Below are 20,935 nucleotides of genomic sequence, written 5' to 3' on the forward strand. Positions count from 1 at the left end.
AATCCAAATGCCCCATTACGATACGTACTTCCTATGCAGAATTCTGTATGTTAAACACTGATCCACAAGTAATGCCTTGTTTTCTTATTGAAAACTCAGAAAAGGTGGTATTTGCCACACTTGGTAAATGGCTTCACTCTGGTGTAATGGCTTTTACCATGTGTGCATAATACCCCACCCTATTTCAACAAACTTGCAATGAGGTCCTACGGCTAATCAGACAAAATTCACAAAGATTTAGAAACCTGCAACGATACGCCAAGAACATGAACAAGCATTTATAGCACATAAAATAATCATGCTGGGATTCCAGGAAGCACTCTACACCACAGCACAACAAATTTAAATGTATATGATGACAATGCTCGATTCTGTAATTAATTTGGGAATGAGGGTCTTATGGCTTGTTAGTATTTAACAATAATATATTTGTTTTACATATTGAAGATTAGATAGTTTAGATAGGGTTTATAATCTTTATAGTTGATTTTGTATAAGTGGGTATTAGAGAGAGGGAGAAATGTGTATGTTTGTAGATATCTGCAAAAGTAAATGTGAAGAATAGATTTATATGTGTATTTAGATTTTAATGTATTTTACATGATATTTTCTAATGGGGGAAATCGATTTTGGAACCTATATAAATGTAGTGTTACAATATTTATTCTGGTTTTAGATAAGGTTACACATTTTAGAGATGGAGTATGTTAGTTAATGTGTTTATTTGTTAATACAAAAATGTAAAACTGAATGCTGTCTTTATTAGCAAATCATACTACCAACTGAAATTATAGAATTTGACATCTGCTTATCCAAATGTTCTATAAATTGTAAAAATGTCATCCAATTCAATAGGTTTCATGTAGTAAAATACATATAACCAGTTCTTGTGTAAATTATGGTTTAAATATTGTTCACAGCATAGATAGAGAAATTTGCAGGTCTAAAAAATTCTACAACACAGATACATTTTGTGAAATTGGTTTTAAGTTCAGTATACATCATTTGAATTACCAAATACAACAGAAGAAGAGCATGCATAAGGTAGGGCATAGAAATGGTAATTAGGTAAGCATGAGAAAAAAAATCAAAACTAAGGGCCAGATGTAGGAAGCCTAATTCCAGTAATTACCGAATTTCTGCCGTTACCTACCGGAATTAGGCTTTTCAGATGTAGGTGGCCAAATAGTAGGATTCGGTAATTTACAGAATCGGTAATTTAAGGAATCGATAAATTACCGAATTCTTAACATACCGATTCGGTAAATTACCGAATCCTTAATGTAGAGAGCACTCAAGTGAGTGCTTTTTACATTTAAGGATTCGTTATTTACCACCAACTATTAGTTGGTGGTAAATAACGAATACCTTTGAAAATGCAAATCTGTGCATTTTCAACAGTGCCATGTGGCAGACATACATGCCCTTAGGGAATGTGTGTGTGCCACATGTGCACACAAGCACTTTTCCGGTTGTGCAACAGGGTGTCAATGTGACACCCTGCCACCCTTGAATGTTTCCCTATTTTACCGAATCGGTATTTACCGATTCGGTAATTCACATTCATTCCTATGGGCCTCCAGGCCCATAGGAATGAATGGGAATTACCAATTCGGTAATACTTACCGAATTTTTATCTACATTGCATTTACCGATTCTAAAATACCGAATCGGTAAAATTCGGAATTTTAGAATCGGTAAATTTTCATTACCTACATCTAGCCCTAAGTCCTTTCTTCTCGCAATGTCCCTTCCGATAATCAATTTGATTTTATGTTCCCACTCAATGGAAGCTCTGGTAGCAATACTGTGTAGAGTAGCGCATGACACTATCATTTTGCCCACCATCTCTGGAGTGTAGAGCGGTCTACCTCTTGAGTGTTCCAAGCATCTAAGTATAGATTTAAAGATTCTCAAATGTTTTTTCAATGTTGCTCATCTTCCCATGCCACTACTCACTTTTCGCTAATGTTATTTGTGTTCTCACTCTCTTTGCTGCGTTTGTGCCCCTGCACAAATATGCCATGACTGAGCCTTATCTTAAGTTAGTCCCTGTTTCCATTTCCTGGAAGGTACCAAGCAGACAGCCTTAATCTTGTGCTCTGTGTGTGCCGGCAGCCAGGTACAACTACCAACACTGTCCACCCTTCTAGCCAATTCATGCCTCATGCTCCATGTGGATTTATTCCTAGACACTTTCAAGAGCTTGCCAGTTAGTGTTGATTTAAATGGTTGCCCACCAGGATAGGAACAATGACAATGATTCACTTAGTGCACAGTTATCCTTCGTATTCAGATGTCTATGACCATTCAATAACTGACATCAGGTAAAGTCAATCTGTTAACCAATACAGCTCAGTCTGATTTCCCCCAGTGAGACCTCATGTCCCATTGCCTCCACATTGAAGCATTGGCTCTCCTGTTACAGCTGTTCGCTGTGGACAAGCCGGTAGAAAGCAGAGTCTTCCATGTTACACAGCACTTGAGGGGACCCCATCTCCACCACCTTCCCAGCCTGCATCACCAGCACCCGGTCGGAGTCCATGATCGTGTCCAACCTGCATGAAGAGAAAGAAGGAGGACAGGGGCATTAGGGAAGAGAGCGACAGCACTGGGACTGCTCAGGTTATTCCTCATACAATGAGTTATGAAAGCTTTGCAGTGAGAGTTGAGAGTCCTGCAGATCCTCCATCCGTGGTCCAATGGCTCTCACTACACAGCTACTGTGACCTGCAGCTGGAGGCGCACAGAAAGAGGACATGCAGAATCACAAAAAAAATGTAGTGCTCCATAGAGGTTCACCCAGTAAGCCCTCTCCTCATTTAAACATGCAGTGACCATTATTTATCACTCATGCGATGCAATACAATTTAGCCCTGGATGCCTCTAAAATGGTAAGTAAATTCATGCTATCTTTTGTGTTGTGCAAAACATAAGTAAATGAAGGCTAGTGGAAGGTGTTCACTCTGGGAGTTGTGAACACTTGTCTTTCTTAGTTCGATTGTCCAGGGATGGGAAAGCCCGTCTGGCTCTATAATAATGTTATAGACGCTTCTAGCAAGGAAGGAGCAGGGGGAGTGAAATGCAGTATGGGGCAACAGGAAACACACTTGGCACAATAAGCTCCTTTCTGCATATTATACAATGAGCAAAATGAAAGTACAGACACAATATACATAATATTACAAATCATCCACAGACAGAATGTATTAACAGTGACAGTATCCAAGTGAGCCAGGTTTTATATAATGCGAAAACACAGTCAAGTTCTGCTCAATCCCTACTGGTGTGTCCTGCCAAATTCATCAATGACAGCTGACGTCACACTGTGCTTCAGTAACATATAAGTGGACACAACTACCCTCTACATTATACATCCACTTATACAATGACCCTGCTTGCCACTCCACCTATATCAGACCATACACATGCAGCATTTTACCATGCTCAAACTAAATCTAACAGCACCCTTCAGCACTCACACAGAATGCCATGACACACGGTGTTCCCTTTCACACTAGAAGTGCACATCACTCAGACCGAACCCCACAGCACCAACACTGCACTCTAAAGATATCACAGTGTACTACTGTCAATACACTGTAAGATCACCACACTGTTTCTCAAGGCACGTACACCACATACAACAGCAATCATATTTAGGCTTTCCTGTTTCAATTTCTATCTTAGGTGAACTCTGGTGGGGATTTTTCCGTGTTTTCCAGTGATTTCAATACCTTAAAAAAACAGTGGTTATCAGTGGTTACACATTTTCGAGCCATTAAAAATAACATAAACAAGGTTTTTCTTTATGGAACATTTTGCTTTTATTATTGCTTGTTTTCTTAACTGACAGTGCATGGCATATATAGAGTGTACATATAGGCCAGATGTATCAGGAATTGCATTTGCGATTCTTAAATAGCGAATTTTACCGATTCGCTACTTAAGAAAAGCAAAATGCAATGTATGTAGGATTTGCAAAAAAATTGTGAATCCTACATATTCCTCAATAGCGAATCGCAAATTGTGATTCGCTATTGATGAATACCTTCCAATTCATTACTATGGATCTAGAGGCCCATACGAATGAATAGGATTGCATTCGCAAATTGAGCATGCAATTTCAAGGGTGCAAGGGTGCCAAAAGGACACCCTGTTGCACCCCTGAAATATGCATGTGTGCACATATGGGACACATACATGCCCTAAGGGCAAGTATGCGCACCACATGCCACTTAAAAAATGCCAAAGAGTACATTTTCATAGGGATTTGCAAATTACAACCAACTAGAAGTTGGTGGTAATTTGTGATTCCTTAAAGGCAGGTCGCAATTTTTTTGGGTTTCCTGCATTTCATTTAAGGATTCCTTAAATGCCTTCACAAAATAAGGAATCACAATTTTTGCAATTTCCTATTTTGCGAATGCCTGTTGGGATGATACATCGCAAAAGGCTTTTATCCTGTTAGCAAACGGGCCTATTCTGCGAATTTGCCCGTTTGCAGACGGGGAAACCCTTGATACATCTGGCCCATACTGTATATGGTTCCAAATACATTTTTACAAATCAAATTTATTGCAGTGCACCACACAATGCTTCTTCAGTGAGTCTTTGGTCATGCACACACACCCTTTACTTCCCATGTAAACTTTAATCTGTGAAAAGGCCCCCTCAACATTGGCACTCGAGACAGGCAGAGCTAAAACAGCCAGTACACAATTTGCTAACTCTGGACACTGACATAGCTTTCCATGCCAAAACTGGTGCACCTGAAGATTGCGATTCTCTGGGACAGGTTATGCAACATATGTAGCAGTACTTTTCAAAGTTCGAAGAAAATTCCACATTACGGAAGGGATCTAGAACTTGTGCAGAGTACCGCAGTGGGGCTTTATTGACTTCAAATGCCATTGTTGGTAAAGGAACATTTCTATGCACCATTGCAAGCAATTTCTCTTGCATTGTAAAATAACATTTCCTGAATTGTTCCTCAACATTTCTTTGCTTATACCAAGTGGCAAGCATCTCAACAAAGTCACTGAAAGTGTCACCAAGCATATCATCAAACAGATGTTTCACATCTACACCAATTACAATGAGCACTTGGTAGACAAGGTTGTTTTCAGACTCTAGTTTTTTTAATATGTTCACTACAACAGTCATGTTTTCCTGTAAAATTCTAAGAAATCTAAGAATGCAGTATAGTGTACTTTTTTTCACAACACTATCAATGTGCGACGGAAGATCCTCACATTTCATGCCTTTGGCATCATCGCTAAGCAAAAATTCTGTAAATGGTTGTCACATGTATAACATAGCATTCACAGCCTCAAGGACTGAGAACTAGTGACTAGGTGAAACATTTGGGATGACTCTTTCTTTGATGCAATACAATGCACAAAATGAGAAATATTTGCATTGAATGGACCACAGAGTCAAAAGCATTCTTCATTAACTTGCAAGTAGTAAGGATCTCTTATAGGGAAGCACTTCAGCTCAGGTATCAATTTTGACAGGTATTCACACAACTTTTTCAAATACGTAGCTGAATCACAGCAAATACAAACAATATCACTCCAATCTTTGTTGAACTTGATAAGAACCTTTTGGAGCAGAATTCCAAATGACATGTTTTCCAAAAATCTGGTGTCACATTTCACCACTATCACTGATGCTTAGTGACAACACTCTTTTCCATTTCATATACCTGTCACTACACCTTGCATTGAATGTATAATGCCTAGGGTGTTTGGCAAATTACCTACTATCAATACTGACTCGCTAGAAAAGGGGGCTTATCTTTCAAAGGGTTTTTACCGTCCTCTATGTCTGTGGGTAAATGTGATGGCACATATTGGGAAAGATTCTTATGAAAGCAGCTCTTTTACCTAAAAAAGAATCAAACATAGCCAAAATCTCAAATATGATTTTGATATTTGCTGATTTTGTATAGTTAATAAAATAATTAAATAAGACCTATACATGCTTCTAAACCTTTCATCTTTAGACCAAAGACCGCAAAATTGAAAAAAGCAAATTGGAAGAAAAAAATATATTTTAGTGACATCCCTAAATACCAAAACTCAAGCATACTAATGTTAGCCTAGTCTTTCTTGCTGCTGCTTTGTATAACAGAGTTACACTGTGTTTGTCCCTTCTGGAAGAAATAAAGTAGACTCTTTCACTCTTCTTTTCCTTTTTTTGAATGGCTTCTAGTTTGTGGCTGTGAAGGTGTTTTTCCAGTGTGTATACATTTACTGGTGAGGGCTGTTTTCCTTTCAGTTGGGTTTTATTAGTTAGTATAGGTTTAAACCTAAAACGGGATATCCTAACCATATTGTACCTCACTGCACCCACATTGCATTCCAATGAACCAACTTCGTACTGTATAGCACTAACACTGCACTCCACAATACACACCCATACACCACAACCACACTACACCTCATCACACTCCCTGCATCCAACAGCACTCGGAACAGTACATTTTACTTTGGTGGTCTGCCTGCCACTATGACTTTGCCCCTAACTTCCCCTAGTGGTGCATTACTTTGTCGCAGAAATGATGAGTACGCTGCAAACATTATACCATTTTCCATATGGTATATATGAATTCATGACTGTAGTGTCTAACAATTTAGAAATTATGGAACCCTTCTGGCTCCACATGGACTAAGTAGAACTGTGACGTAAATGTTAGAGTGGAATGCAATAAAGGCTGTTAAGAAATTTGGGTTCCCAGTTACACAAACTTGAATAAAGACGTGTAATACTAAGCTCCGTCTGTGGCATAGTCCTTTGTGGGTACCTAGGCCGGGGAGGATGCTACAACTGGCGATGAGATAGGTGATAAGTAACCCAAGGATCAACAGTGTTCTCCCAGAGAGTTTACCATGGTCCACGTAAATTGCTTGTGGTGCCTTGTGTGTTGCAGTCGAAGAGCGGAAACAACGCCTAATGCCTGTGGAGACAAAGCCCAACTCCAGCCTCCATAAAGAAGTTGAAAAATACAAACGCATTGCAAATAAATCTTCATATCGATGAACAAGAACCTGCTGGTCAGACCACATGTAAAGGCACCACGCTGCTATACAAGATACAGTCATATGTAGCCCGGAGCATGAATGCTAAAGGCAGATACAACCCGGTTTTCAAAGGGCAGCTATCGATAATCAAAAAGTGCAAGATAACGTTACAGTTAGAAAGTGGCGAATATGAAGATCGCACAAAGAGACGCCTAAGGATAAAACAATTATAACTCACCAGAACCTGAGTAAAATTAACCGGTACGACCTCAACGCCAGGTGCCGCAACCCAGATCGAGCACAGGGGTTGTGTTTGACAAGTATGGGACCATCACTACAGTCTCCGAATATCTTCGGAATAGTGAAATGTTTCAGCTAGCAGTAAAGGAAGTTACGCTTCCGGCTATCATTAAGGATGGTCCTGAGGCCAGCACGTCGCAAGGCCTCACTGCTGAGTCACATAAACCAAACTACAGAGTTCCATACGCAGTGTCAGTAAGTTCCACACTGGTCTACAACTCTGGTGCTTTCCTGAAACCACTACCACCATTCAATCACGCAAAAAAGCTAAACATTAGCAATAGATAGACTGCTTTGATATAGACATTTCATGATTTCACTGATGCACTGGCAGAGATTGATAACAAAAAGATTATAAAAAATCTTGCTGGTAGTTTCTCATCGGAAGCGGTCCCGAGCATACGCGACCACTCGCAATAAGAAACCTGACCTCACCGCGTTGAGAATCTTGCAGAAAAGTTTATTTTCAACGCTTGCGATCGGCAACGTGATGTTGCGGATCGCGAACGAGGAAGAAATCTCGTGAGAATGTTGATTTTGCTCGCTCTCGGTCGCCAACTTGACGTTGAGGACCGCGAGCAAGCAAAAAATGCCCACTACGCTACGCGATTTTACACTGTGCTACGTGCAATTCGCGTATTGCTTCGTAGCGCAAACTACGCATGCTCCAAGAGCGTAGCGTAGTACTACGCCCAGGTTTACTCAAACATTGTAAGTAAGCAGACGTCTGATAAAGCAGGTACTTGCATTGGTGCTAGCGAGCTTAATGTGCACCAGCATAAAGGAAAGCACATGGATCCGTTCCGCTCGCGGATTTTGCGGATTTTCGGCAAAATCCGCGAGCGGAACGGATTGGGTCAAAAGTTGAAGCTGACTTTTGTAACTATTTTAGAATGGCGCCGGCAAGCTGCCAGCAAGCTGCCAGAGCCATTCTAAAATAGTTACAAAAGTCAGCTTCAAAAGTAAGCACTTATCTCATCTCAAAGGGAAATACAGTGCTATTTGCAATCCATACCCTTGCATAACATCTGCCCTGTGCATCAATGAGGAACTGAAAGTGTATTATATTCTACCTTGATTGTCAACTGCATTACTCATGTCAATATCTAAGAGAGATTGGCAATAGCTGACGCACCTACAAAACCACCTTCACGGGAGACAACGCACACATAAAAGGAGGGAGATGTGGACTGTACCTCTTTTTGTTTTTTGCAGATTTATATAGGGTGAACTCGACTAGAAGGTATCAGAGTGCTTTCATGAGCACCAGTTGCATTACAGACAGACATCATTTTTTTTCAGGCACAGGGAGATGAAGTAATTTGCCCATAAATCACTAGGCACTTGAGCCGCACTAGAGGTTAAGCCACATCCTCTTTCTTTCCAATGAAGAAGTCTCCGGTAGCTTTCATCTGTGTCACATACCCAGTTTCTCCTTTGCCCTGCGCTTATTAACATAACAGGGAACATCTGCTGCCATGGTCGTCATTTTTACTTCACACGGTTCACCTGGACTATTTGTGGACTGTCAATGTAACCTATCCTTCCTATTTTTTTGTGATAATCTTTGTGATTCTTATTGTGCATTTATGACTTCGCTTATCATTCTCATTTTTCTCCCCCCTCTTTTCTCTTTCCCTAGCAGGAAAATTTTTGACCTGCTGTACGTTACATGGGAGCTAACCTCGTGACCTTTGTCATATGCTTTGAAATATATTATATATAGTGAAGGTGAGTGTTCAGTATCATATGATTCATTGTTATGTGAATCACAATATTTGAGCTGTAACAGAGTGCCCAATGGTTATATGTTGATTACTTGATATTTGGTAATTTTTCTTTATGGATTTCGGGCCTTATGACTATTAATTATGCTTAAAATATATGAACCTACCTTTGCGCAATCTTTTCTGATTATGTATAATGGAATTTTATTTTTATTGTACTGATTGCTTATTTTTGATATTATCTTTTCAATAGAACTCATATGATAAACAACGTTTTGTAACACATGCATACGTTCATCGATTCCATATCATAAAGATTCCACTCATCACTTCTTATGTTTATACTGAATTTTCACTTTATACGCAAAGGTGAGATTGTCTCTCTTTCTTTCCTTTTTTTTTTTTTTCACGAGTTCTTATGAAGATCAAGAAAGAGCCATGCAGGATGATCCCGATAGCTCCATGGTGGCCCAGACAATACTGGTTCACAGAGCTTCTGCTGCTGTCGGAAGTCCATCCGATTCGCCTCCAGCAAATACCATCGCTTCTGATGATGTCCCAGGGACAAGTGCTCCATCCGGACACAAAATCATTGCATTTAGCGGCCTGACTCCTGAGCACTGTGAGTTCCAACTTCTAAAGATCTCACAGGAATGTAAAGACATCCTATCACAGGCCAGAGCAGATAGGACTAACACGACCTACAGAATGAAATTTAAAAGATTCTGTCTGTGGTGCCAAAGATGTAACATTCATCCACTAAATTCGGCACTGCATGAGATTATTCCATACATTCGCTCATGCATCTATAAAAGTACATTTAGCTGCAATATCACGCTACAGAAGGACTTCCCCAGGACCATCTCTATGGTCTGCAAGAATCATTAAACAATTCATGAAAGGATTATTCAGAGTTTTTCCTCCAATAAAGCCTCCACCACCTCTCTGGCATTTTAACATAGTTCTTTCACAATTAGTGAAGCAGCCCTTTGAGTCAATTCACAGGGCAGATCTCAAATTCCCATTGTGGAAGGTGGCGCTTCTCATTGCGCTCACTTCGGCCAGGAGAGTGGAAGAATTGCAGGCTCTCACGATTCAAGACCCTTTCTTGCAGTTTAAGGAAGACAGAATGATTCTCAGAACTAATCCAAAGTTTATTCCAAAGGTACCAAAAAAAAAAAAAAGAACTCGTGGCAAGAGGGGAATCGGAGGAAAAGCGAAGGCAAAGACGCCTGGCCATGCCATCGAAAATGAATTCCCCCAAGATCCCCGTTGGGGAAGCCAGCTTGTGAAGAACCAGCATTTCCTGTTCTCCCCTGTCACTAAGAGGTTTACCGTCAGTTTTCCCCATCTTTGGAAGATGTTGTCCAGAATCCCTTGATCGATCTCCCACTCGTGACAGGTGGACTTGAGCCTGCTGAGAGTATCTGCTTTGACGTTCTGGTCCCCTGGGACATGTTCTGCTGATATGGATATCTTGTTTTGCAGAGCCCATTCCCATATCTTCTGGGCCTCTTGAGATAGTGAGAGTGATTTTGTTCCTCCCTGTTTGTTTAAGTAGTGCATTGCCGTTATGTTGTCCGTTTTTAAAAGCATTGAGGGAGCATGACTTACCTTACTCCATGTTGTTTCCGGCCCGGCTCCGAGTGGTAGCAGACCATAAAACGTGGTTTTTTGACACACCAGAGGCGGCGCGTGACTGGCTGGATGGCTGGCGACCGACAGGAACGTGTCGACGTCTCAACAAGACTCAACGGCACCATCAGGAAGAAGCTCACGAAGGATCTGAGGAACCTGAACGAGAGGATCTGACCCGCTCGCCACGGCTAGTACTACACGAACATGAACAGAGCCAAGACCTTTGATTTCCCGACCTACTGAGCAAGATGCAGTAATATCAGTTGGACACTGAGCTGGCTCTGGATTCCGGACTGGGGCGAGTCTGCAGGGGCGTAGAGGGCTGCTGCCTTACGGACCTTTTACCCCAACAAGCAAGTACTATGGGTTGGGTTGGGAAGAAGCACTCTGCTAAGTTGGGGTGGCGGGCGTTTTTTTTGTCCGTTAAGCAGGGAAGCAGGGAGAGGGGTTGGTTGGGAGGAATGGGATTTTGTTTTTCAGTTTGTGTTTATTGAGGCAAGTAGTGCAGGACTACATATACTAGGAGCACGATGGACAGGCAGTCATGTCGAGCGTAGGTCGGGAGACTCACTCCCCCGTTTTCACCACTACACTGATGGCACACAACCCGCGGGCGGACCTCCATGGTGAGGTTTCACGGGACTCCCTGGTGGCCCCCCTGCGAGTGCTAATGTGGAATGTTAGGGGATTAGGAGATAAAATTAGGAGGGGTCTGGTTCTGCAGGCCATAAAACGCCATAATCCTGCGATAATCCTGCTGCAAGAGTCTCACCTTACGGGGAAGGCATGCCAAGCGCTAAACAGGAGAGGATATAAAATGGCGGTGCACTCAGAATTCACGTCCGGCTCCAGGGGAACTGGTAATCTGATTAAAAAAATTGCACCGTTTTTGATATTGCAGACTAAGGTGGATGACCAGGAGCGCTTCGCTGCGATGCAGGGCCAATGGGAGGGCCGACTCTTTAATATAATATCAGTGTACATTCCGCCTGCGTTGCATTCCATAGCGCTGCCTGTGCTGGGAGAATTTGTTCTAGCCTTGCCACAAGGAGATCTGATTATAGGGGGAGACTTCAACACAACGATATACGAGACACAGGATAGATTCCCCACTAGAAAGCAATCATCCGGGCCCTCTCGGTTTCAGAGCTTCCTCGAAGCAATGGGACTGACAGATGTCTGGAGGCATATGCACCCCACGACTAATCAGTACACTTTTCACTCCACGGTACATAACAGTCTATCCCGGATAGACCATTTCCTGCTTCTGAGAAACCGATTACAAAACGTAGAAAGTGTAGACATCAAGCCTAGGGGTATATCAGATCACTCCCCGGTATTGTTGACGCTGGCTTGCCAGGAAAAAACCCGCAAGAGAATATATCCTATTTATCCCAACTATTTTAAGATCCCACCTATAAAGAAAGAACTTAAGATGGCTACTAGGCACTACTTTGAGGAGAACACATCCTCTGTACAGTCACCCTCGGTACTTTGGGAGGCATATAAAGCAGTCCTCCGGGGTCGGGCGATAGCCTCCATCACTGGATATAAGCGATCGCAGCAGCAGGAATTGTCGACGTTGGAGTTGGCCCTGCATGCGGTAAATGATGCACATATGGCAGACCCTACACCAGACACAGCGCACGCCCTACAGATATGTCAGCATTAACACAAAGAGCACCTAAAGAAACAAACGATAGATAGTATTACAACAACCACACATAAAATATACGAAGTGGGGGACAAAGCAGGGAAATTATTGGCCTGGCTGGACAAGAAAGGGGGCAGCACCAATGGAATACAATCCCTACGCACAAGGGAGGGAACATTGCATTCACGCCCCCAGGAGATAGTACACACACTTGCAGAATACTTTCGGGTAGTATATACTCCGGAGCAGGTAGTATCGGAGGTTGCTGCATTGGAAACATTGAGCCATATAAACACCCTGGCACTGACGCATGAAGCTAGTCTGGAGCTGGAGGCAGACCTCACAGCTGATGAAATACAACTGGCGATAGAGGCGATACAATCAGGGAAGGCGATGGGCCCTAATGGAATCCCCATAGAATGGTACAAGATAATGTCTGATACCCTTAGCACACATTTATTGGTAATGTTTAATGACAGTCTGGCGACTGCGGAACTCCCATTAGACCATCGTACTGCGACAATCGTAGCAATTCCAAAACCTGGCAAACCCCCTTGGGAATGCACGTCGTACCGCCCTATTTCACTGCTGAATGCAGAAGCTAAAATACTAGCGAAATTGTTAGCCAGCAGGTTGATGACCCACCTCCCACAGCTGATCCACCCGGATCAGTCAGGCTTTATGCCCAACAGAAATACGTCCCTCAATCTCAGACGAGCCCATGGGGAGTTGGCACGAACATCGTCGTTAACAGACCCGGCGGTAATACTGTCATTGGATGCCAAAATGGCATTTGATATGGTGGAGTCGGGATATCTTTTCGCGGTACTGTCCAGAATGGGGTTTGGCCCCAAATTTAGGGCTTGGATAAGGTTTTTATATACTAACCCAATGGCACAGGTGACGGCTAACAGGCATTTATCACACACGGTGCCATTAGCCAGAGTGACACGTCAGGGCTGCCCCCTGTCGCCCTTGTTGTTTGCATTGGTCCTAGAACCTCTGGCTACTCTAATCCGAGCAACCCCCTTATTAAAAGGTATAAGTTGGAAGGAGGAATGGGAGGATCGCCTCTCGCTCTATGCCGACGACATGTTGGCATATTTGACGGACCCGGAAACTGGAATCCCTAAACTTCTCACACTTTGTGATATTCACGGGAAAGCGCCAGGATACCCCATAAACTGGACTAAGTCAGTGTTATATGTCCTGAAAGGTCCGGCGCCTATGCTTCCGAATGACTGCCCACTAATACTAGCGGAAAACTCATTTAAATATTTAGGAATATATATCACCAAACGCGAGGCCGACTTTAAAAAAAAAAATTTGATACCACCATTAGAACGACTAAGACGGGATGTGACCCACTGGGAGTCTATGCCCCTAACCTTGCTGGGCAGAGCAGCGCTATATAGGAGGATGGCACTGCCCAGATTTCTCTATGCACTCGATAACACTCCATATCCGGTTCCGCTACGATTTTTTAAACAGGTGGCAGCTCTAGTAACAAACTTGTTGTGGGGGGAATCGCCCGGCCCGTATTGCACAAATCAAATTAAACAAGAGCTGGTATGACGGGGGGATTGCGTTACCTAATTTACAGTTATATCTGAAAACCCTCAATTACTGGATTCATGCACCCCAAGACGACCCAGCATACAGGGCCGATAGGGCACAACTAGGCTCAAACAACATGCTTGCAGTGCTCTACAATAGGAAACTAGCCACTAAGCTGATAGGACCCACGAAACACTCTGTCACACTCTGGTACACGGCGCAATCGAGACTGGGATGTAAGGGAACTATAACCAAACGGACCCCGCTGTGAGGCGCCAGGGAGTTGGGACAATTGGGAAAAAGTAAGGGCTTCACGCAGTGGGACAATATCGGCATATCCACGGTGGGAGACCTCTGGCACAAGGGAACAGTAATTCCCTTTACGCAACTTCAACAGCAATATGACCTGGGTTCAACTGAAGCGTATAGATATGCACAGATTAGACATGCTTTACTGACGGCGCTACCAGAGGGTACTGAAGTCCCGGAGGCCTCCCCACTGGAGGATCGGCTCTTAACTGACTATATGCAACGCAGTGCTACGTCACTCACATACCGGAAACTACATAACAACCTACCGGACCCGACACTAAAACTACGTGAAAAATGGGTGGAAGAGGTGGGCGAATTAGACGATACGGAATGGTTGGAGGCCCTGGCGTCCCCTAAGGAAGTGGGCATCTCAGCTAAATTTAGACTAGTACAGCTGAAAATCCTACACCACATTTACTACACCAGGACCACTTTATATAAGCTTCAGCGCACGCAGCATCCCTTCTGCCTCCGTGGATGCGGGGAGGAGGATACTCTATTTCATACTTTATTGAATGTCCAGTAATAACTGAATTTTGGCGGCAAGTAATGCGCACCATCTCGCAAACACTAAAAGTGTCTCTCTTGCCGGAACCACGGAAATGTCTCCTTAATGTTTGGGACCCGAATGATCTAACTCGCCACGGACAGATATGGGGCACACTGGGAATGATGATTGCTAAGAGGGACATTGCACAGAAATGGGGTGTAGCGGATAGACCTACATTGTCAGCTTGGTGCAAACATATGGACCTGATAATGATTACGGAACGTTCAGTGTATGCTAACAGGGGGAGTCCCCGCAGCTGGAATCAGATATGGACTGCTTGGAACGTTTTTAGGGGGGAAATATGTGAACAATTGCCTGAGGGAGACATTCATAGTTCGGACGAAGAGATGGAAGAGGTTTAAGCTGATCGGAGGGGGGATTATTATTGACCTATGTCGAGATATAATATTGCCACTATGTTTATTATTTGTCCTACCAAATACAGAGACGTGATTGTAACATTATCATATTACTGAAAGTACTCCTGCCATTGTACCTGCCTTGTTTGGTGATGAAAATAAAATGTTTAATAAAAAAAAATCTTGGGGCTGATTTCAGGCCGAACGGCAGTACCTTGAATGGATAATGTTGTCCGGCTACCACGAACCGAAGGTACTGCCTGTGGGAAGGATGGATGGGGATGTGAAAGTACGCATCCTGTAGGTCCAATGTGGTCATATGATCTCCTGGGTCTAAAAGTAGTGGGATGTCTTGAAGCTAAACCATTCTGAAAGATTGCTTCTTGAGATAGACTTTTAAGGATCTGAGGTCTAGAATAGGACGCCATTGCAGGACATTTTTCTTGACTAGAAAAAATAGGGAGTAAAACCCCCTTCCCCTCTGGGAGTTCGGCACCAGTTCTATTGCTCCCTTTTGGAGCATTGTCCGAATCTCCCGCCACATCTAATGTAAGTATTTGACCTCTTGATGTTTTGGCGTTGTACAAGGGGGGGTTTGCAGAAATTCTAGAGTGTGTCCGAATTGAATTATGTTTAGGATCCATTGGTCCGTTGTAATTTGCTGCCAATTTTGGAAAAAGTAAGCAATCTTTCCACCCAGGGGAACATGTGACTTCAGAGGAATAGGTGTAGCATATCCTGAAGGTTGTCATTTTTTGGGTGTTATCTTTCCCCTGACAACCCCCTCTACCCTTAGGAGTAGACTTTGTGTAGCCTCCTGACTGGCGCTGTGTATACTGTTGACGGTAGGGCTGAGATGAGGTCGATTAAGATGAATATCGTCCTTGCTGGTATCCTCCTCTGTACGACGATTGGCCCCTACCCTTAGAGCTGTATCTGTATTTGTTTTGCCAAATAAATCCTCTCCATTGAAAGGAAGGTCCAAGATCTTATTTTGGACCTCCGGTCTAAACGCTGTTGCTCGTAGCCATCCTTGCCTGCGTAGTACTGCCGCTCCTCCCAGAGATCTGTAAGCTGTGGTCGCTATGTCCATAGCGCAATGAATGACTTCAGCCGAGGTCCTCTCCCCCTCTTCTAGAATCTTCCTGGCCTCCTGTCTATCTGTCTCTGGTATGCGGTCTATGGAAGGTGAGGGGTCACACCAGATCTGCCTATCATACCTGCCCAGAATGGCTAGGGCATTCGCAGCTCTCACTAGAAGGGCAGACATAGAGGAAAATCTCTTCCCCACTTTGTCCAATCTTCTACTCTCTCTGTCCGGAGGTGTCGTAATAGGAGCTGAAGGGTTTCTTGATTTCGGCTGAGCCGCTTGGGTAATGACTGAGTCCGGTTTGGGGTGGCCTAAAAGACAAGCTGGAGCATCAGAAGGTGCTTTATATTTCTTGTCCAGTCTGGCGAGTACTGGAGTCACCGTTGCTGGCGTCTCCACGACTTTCAGGCCTTCTTCCCATATGTGACTGACAATCGGTAAGTACCGAACTGTCTTGCGATAAGGTTCCTTGAAGTCATACAAGAAACATTCTGTTTTGTCTGTTGACATGGTGAGTGCGAATCTGTTTGTGACTCTCTCCATTAGGTTATGAAAACCACTGATGTCCTCCGGTGGAGAATTGGCGGGTTTCTGCGAAGGAGAAGAAGGCGACGGAATGAGATAATCGTCCCATTCTCTGCTAGGGTCCGTGATTAGGGGTCACTGGTTCCTGTTGAGACCTTGCAGGTGGAGATCTAGGCAAGGGCTCCGGCAACATCTCCCTCCTACGCACTGGCGTACTTGGCATAGAGCGTGGTTGAGGCGTAGCCACTGGTAATTCCTTAGAGGTATTAGGTAGAGGATATCTCTTTCTATAATCCTCTAGCATGAACTGCAGATCCTTTAACAATGAAGAAGGAACACTCATCATCTCCTCCTAATACACCTGGCGGTATTGCTGCTGTGGACGATCTTAAAATTCTCTTGGTACTTCACATGTAACTGTGATGGGCTGCTAGCGTAGCCAAAAGGACCGCCATCCTCCTCCTCTTCTTCTGACTCTTCTTCCTCCAACAGGTGAGATGGTACCAGAGGTGTTACCTTACTTGGAGAGGTAAGTTCCGGAGTAATTGTCCTTTTCTTGGCTCAAAAACATTTTTCTGGGGTTTTTTCCCTCGAGATCGCCGTCGAGACCGCCGACGATATTATCGTCGTCGACGCTACCGTCGACGTTGCCTTTACTGTCATCATCGTTGCTGTCGACGATCCGTGGTCACTTTCGTCGTCGGTGATCCTATCGTCGATGTGATTGTAGCCGTAGTCATTGTCGTCCTCAATGCCGTCGTCACTACAGATCTCGGCATCGACACTGCGGTCAACGGTGGTACTGTTAACGGCGATAAAGCCTTTGAAGCAACTTTTACCTAAGATTTCGTCAACTACGAAGTTATTTTCTTCGTCGACGCACCAGTCAGCGATGCTGATTTTTCCAATCTTTCCTCAGGTGGTGTTGAGGCCGGCTTTTTGACTGAGTGTTTGACCTTAGGGGGTGATTTTGAGGGCTCTGAACTTGTCCTTTTGGCATGTTTTACCGCCGAAGCATGACCCTTGCTCTCCTTTTCCTTGCTTGGAGGAGATTTAGAGGGACTCCGGCCAGATGACCCTGGGGTGGTCTTTTTAAGGGCCTTCTCAGGTCTTTCTCCTGAGGTATGAGCCTGAGGAGATCTGCTTCTTTTTTTAGATCTCTTCGAAGATGAATACTATTCCTCACTGTCACTAGACATGACTTCCTTCCTGGCTTTTAGCTTTGAAGCCATAGTAAAAGCCTTCCTTCACAATCCCTTAAAGTTTTATTGGAAAAGGTACGACATACCTTACAATCCTTTGCCAGATGGTCTGGATAAAGGCATTAGATGCAATCCTTATGAGGGTTGTTTTTATAGAGACTTTTCTTCGAACAGGTGGCACAGGCTTTAAATTAACCTTTTTCTCCTTGTCAGCCATTGTAAAAAACTGGAGAAATAGTATGTAGAAATCCAAATAAGTAATTCTGAAGAAGAAGAAACTCTCAAATCCAATCCAGATTGAGTAGAACTGAAGAGTGTGAGCAGAGCTCAAAGGAGACTCCCTAGCACAACTTGCGATAGAAAATCGGAGGGGCAGGAGGTTCTCTCAGGAGGGTTCTAGAGGGTGAGGAGCTCTGATTGGTTCAGGGAGAAGTTTGGTCTCTTTTACATAACAAAGGTTATGGGTTGCAAAAGGGAAATGCGCCTAGGCCTCCTTTCAGTTTGCTATACTACTAAGCATTGCTTTTTTATGTACCGGAGACTCCCGTCTCGACAACGGGGAATGATTCAGGCAAGTGAAACTATGAAAGCTCCAATACTGGAGTAACCATGGATGTCAGGTACCACCAGGCCTCCCTCATAGACCACTCTATAGAGTTTACTCAAGGCTATGAGCAGGGTCGCCCCACACCACAGTAACATGTGGAGTTCAGAATTCACTTGTTGGAACAAGGACGGGGGCACCTCATGTGGCGTGATTTGCAATGCTTATAGCAGACGCAGGAGAGCCATCATTTTGAATATAGCCACCCGGCCTGGCAGTGTCAGGGGGATCATGCGCCAATGCTTTACATCTGTTTTGTCAAGCTGAAGGCCCGTGTTCTGTTGATAGAACTCTTGGGGATCGCGTGTGATATGGATCCCAAGGTATTTAAAACCTTGTTTATTTATGGGGACTGCACATCTGGATGTCAGGGAGGGAGATTCCCCTGCTAGGGGATATAATAGTGATTCTTGTTCCAATGTATACGGTATCCCGAATAGTCCCCATATACGCAGAAGATCTGTAAAATGTTGTCAATTGAGTGTCTCAGCTTTCTCATGTATAGCAGGATGTCATCTGCATAGAGTGATATTTGGTCTTCCCTCTCTTCCCCTATTGGTATTCCCCAGATCAGGGGGTCCTGCCCTAACTATACCGCGAGTGGTTCAAGGGCTAGCGCGAACAACATTGGAGACAGTGGACATCCCTGTCTGGTACCTCTCTGTAGGGTAAACACACGAGATACAGTGGCTTTGACCCATACCCTGGCTAGTGTCTTATCTGATACATTTGGGGCCCATTCGGAACCGCTCTAAGACTGTGAAGAGATAGCTCCATTCCACAATGCCGAATGCCATGCTAGCATCGAGGGATAAAAGGGCTGATTGCTCATTTGGGCATTGCTCCATTAAGTGGAGTATTCCAAACAAGCTTAGGAGGTTTAAACTAGTGCTCCTTTGGGGAATGAACCCAGATTGGTCCGGGTGGATAAGGGCAGTAATCACTCCTGTTAAGAGCACAGACAGGAGCTTAGCGAGCACATTCACCTCATAGTTGAGTAGTGAAATTGGTCTGCAAGACCTGCACTCGGTGGGTTGTTTGCCAGGTTTTGGGACTACCGTTATCACCGCTGTCTTTTGGTCCGGCAGTAATATGCCCTCCTTCTTTGCTTGGTTGAACATATTTAACAGGTGTTCCGCAGTTTCCTCCAGCATGACCTTATACATCTCAACTGGTTGACCATTTGGGCCTGCTGCTTTCCTGTATTGCAGGCCCTGTGATGCTAATTTGATTTCCTTGGCCATCAGGTCTCCCTCCAGCAACTCCCTATCATCCTCAGTGAGCCGTGGCAGGGAGATCTCATGCAGGAGGTGCCCGCAGTCCTCTCCTGTGTGGTCTGAACAGGACGCATAGATCCCCTCGAAGTATTTAGCGAACTCCTCAGCTATTTCTGCCCCTGTTTCATACTCGCCCCATTCGTATCTTGCAGTCCTGGGACCCAGCTCCCGTTCATCTGTCGCTTATCCAGCGAGGCCAGCAACTTGTTGGCCTTATCCCCTACGTCAAAGTCTGCGCTGTGTGGCCAATGCCTGAGCGGTAGCACTATTTTCCAACAGATCCTTGAATTTACATTCAGAGACTTGACAAAAAAGAATGTTTCATTTCATTGGTCACATGAATGTGAGAAACTTTTTAATCAAACACGTCATTGAGAATGCTACTGAAATGGCATACTTCAGTCCGAAGCTTGACACAGAGATTTTTGTTGACACTAGCCCAGTCGGGTTAAGAGCTATCCTTACATAGCACAGCAGGCACCTGAATGCTCGAAGGCATATTGTGGCATATGCAAGTAGAAGTTTGTCCAAAACAGAAAATGCTTATTTACAACATGAAAAAGAAAGCTTAGCCATGGTATGGGCTTGTGAACATTTCCATGTATTCTTGTATGGAAAACATTTTATGCTGGTAGCTGATCATCAAGCTTTACGATCTATATTTAGAAATCCAAAGGCCATAATGCCTCCTCATATTGAACGATGGTGACTACAATTACAAGAGTTAGTTATATCATTGTGCATCAGGCAGGGAAGGATCAGAAGCCTGCTGACTACTTGCCCAGAGTGCCTATACAAGGTCACGGGACTTCATCCAAGCCGGCTGAGGCCTATATTAACTTCAATACTAAAATCAAACACATCAGCTGCCGTTTTGTTAGCTCAAATTATCACTGCCATAAGCCATGAAAGTGACATGTTAAAGTTGAAGGATAGAATTACACATCAGTCAAGGAAACAACACACTCGACCACTCATTAGTAATGGTGACTATCAAAAATACAAAATGTCAAGGATGAACTGTCCATAACTCTGGAAGAAGTTATATTATGAGGGTCAAAATCCTGATTCTGGAGAGTCTGAGATAGAAAATAATTGAAGTGGCCCATGAA

The 20,935-nt window shown here is 43.8% G+C and overlaps 1 protein-coding gene across 1 annotated transcript in view; it reads right to left on the reverse strand.

Moving 5' to 3' along the window:
- Positions 1-1,473: 1,473 nt before the first annotated feature.
- LOC144762274 (ATP-binding cassette sub-family C member 10-like) overlaps positions 1,474-20,935 on the reverse strand; it is a 1,353,417-nt gene continuing 1,333,955 nt past the window's right edge. The window contains exon 23 of the mRNA XM_078647416.1: positions 1,474-2,558. Within this exon, the coding sequence (XP_078503542.1) occupies positions 2,423-2,558 (136 nt within the window). The 3' untranslated portion in view covers positions 1,474-2,422. The remainder of the gene's footprint in view (positions 2,559-20,935) is intronic.

The sequence above is a fragment of the Lissotriton helveticus genome, chromosome 6 (assembly GCF_964261635.1).
Source record: "Lissotriton helveticus chromosome 6, aLisHel1.1, whole genome shotgun sequence".
NCBI lineage: Eukaryota > Metazoa > Chordata > Amphibia > Caudata > Salamandridae > Lissotriton > Lissotriton helveticus.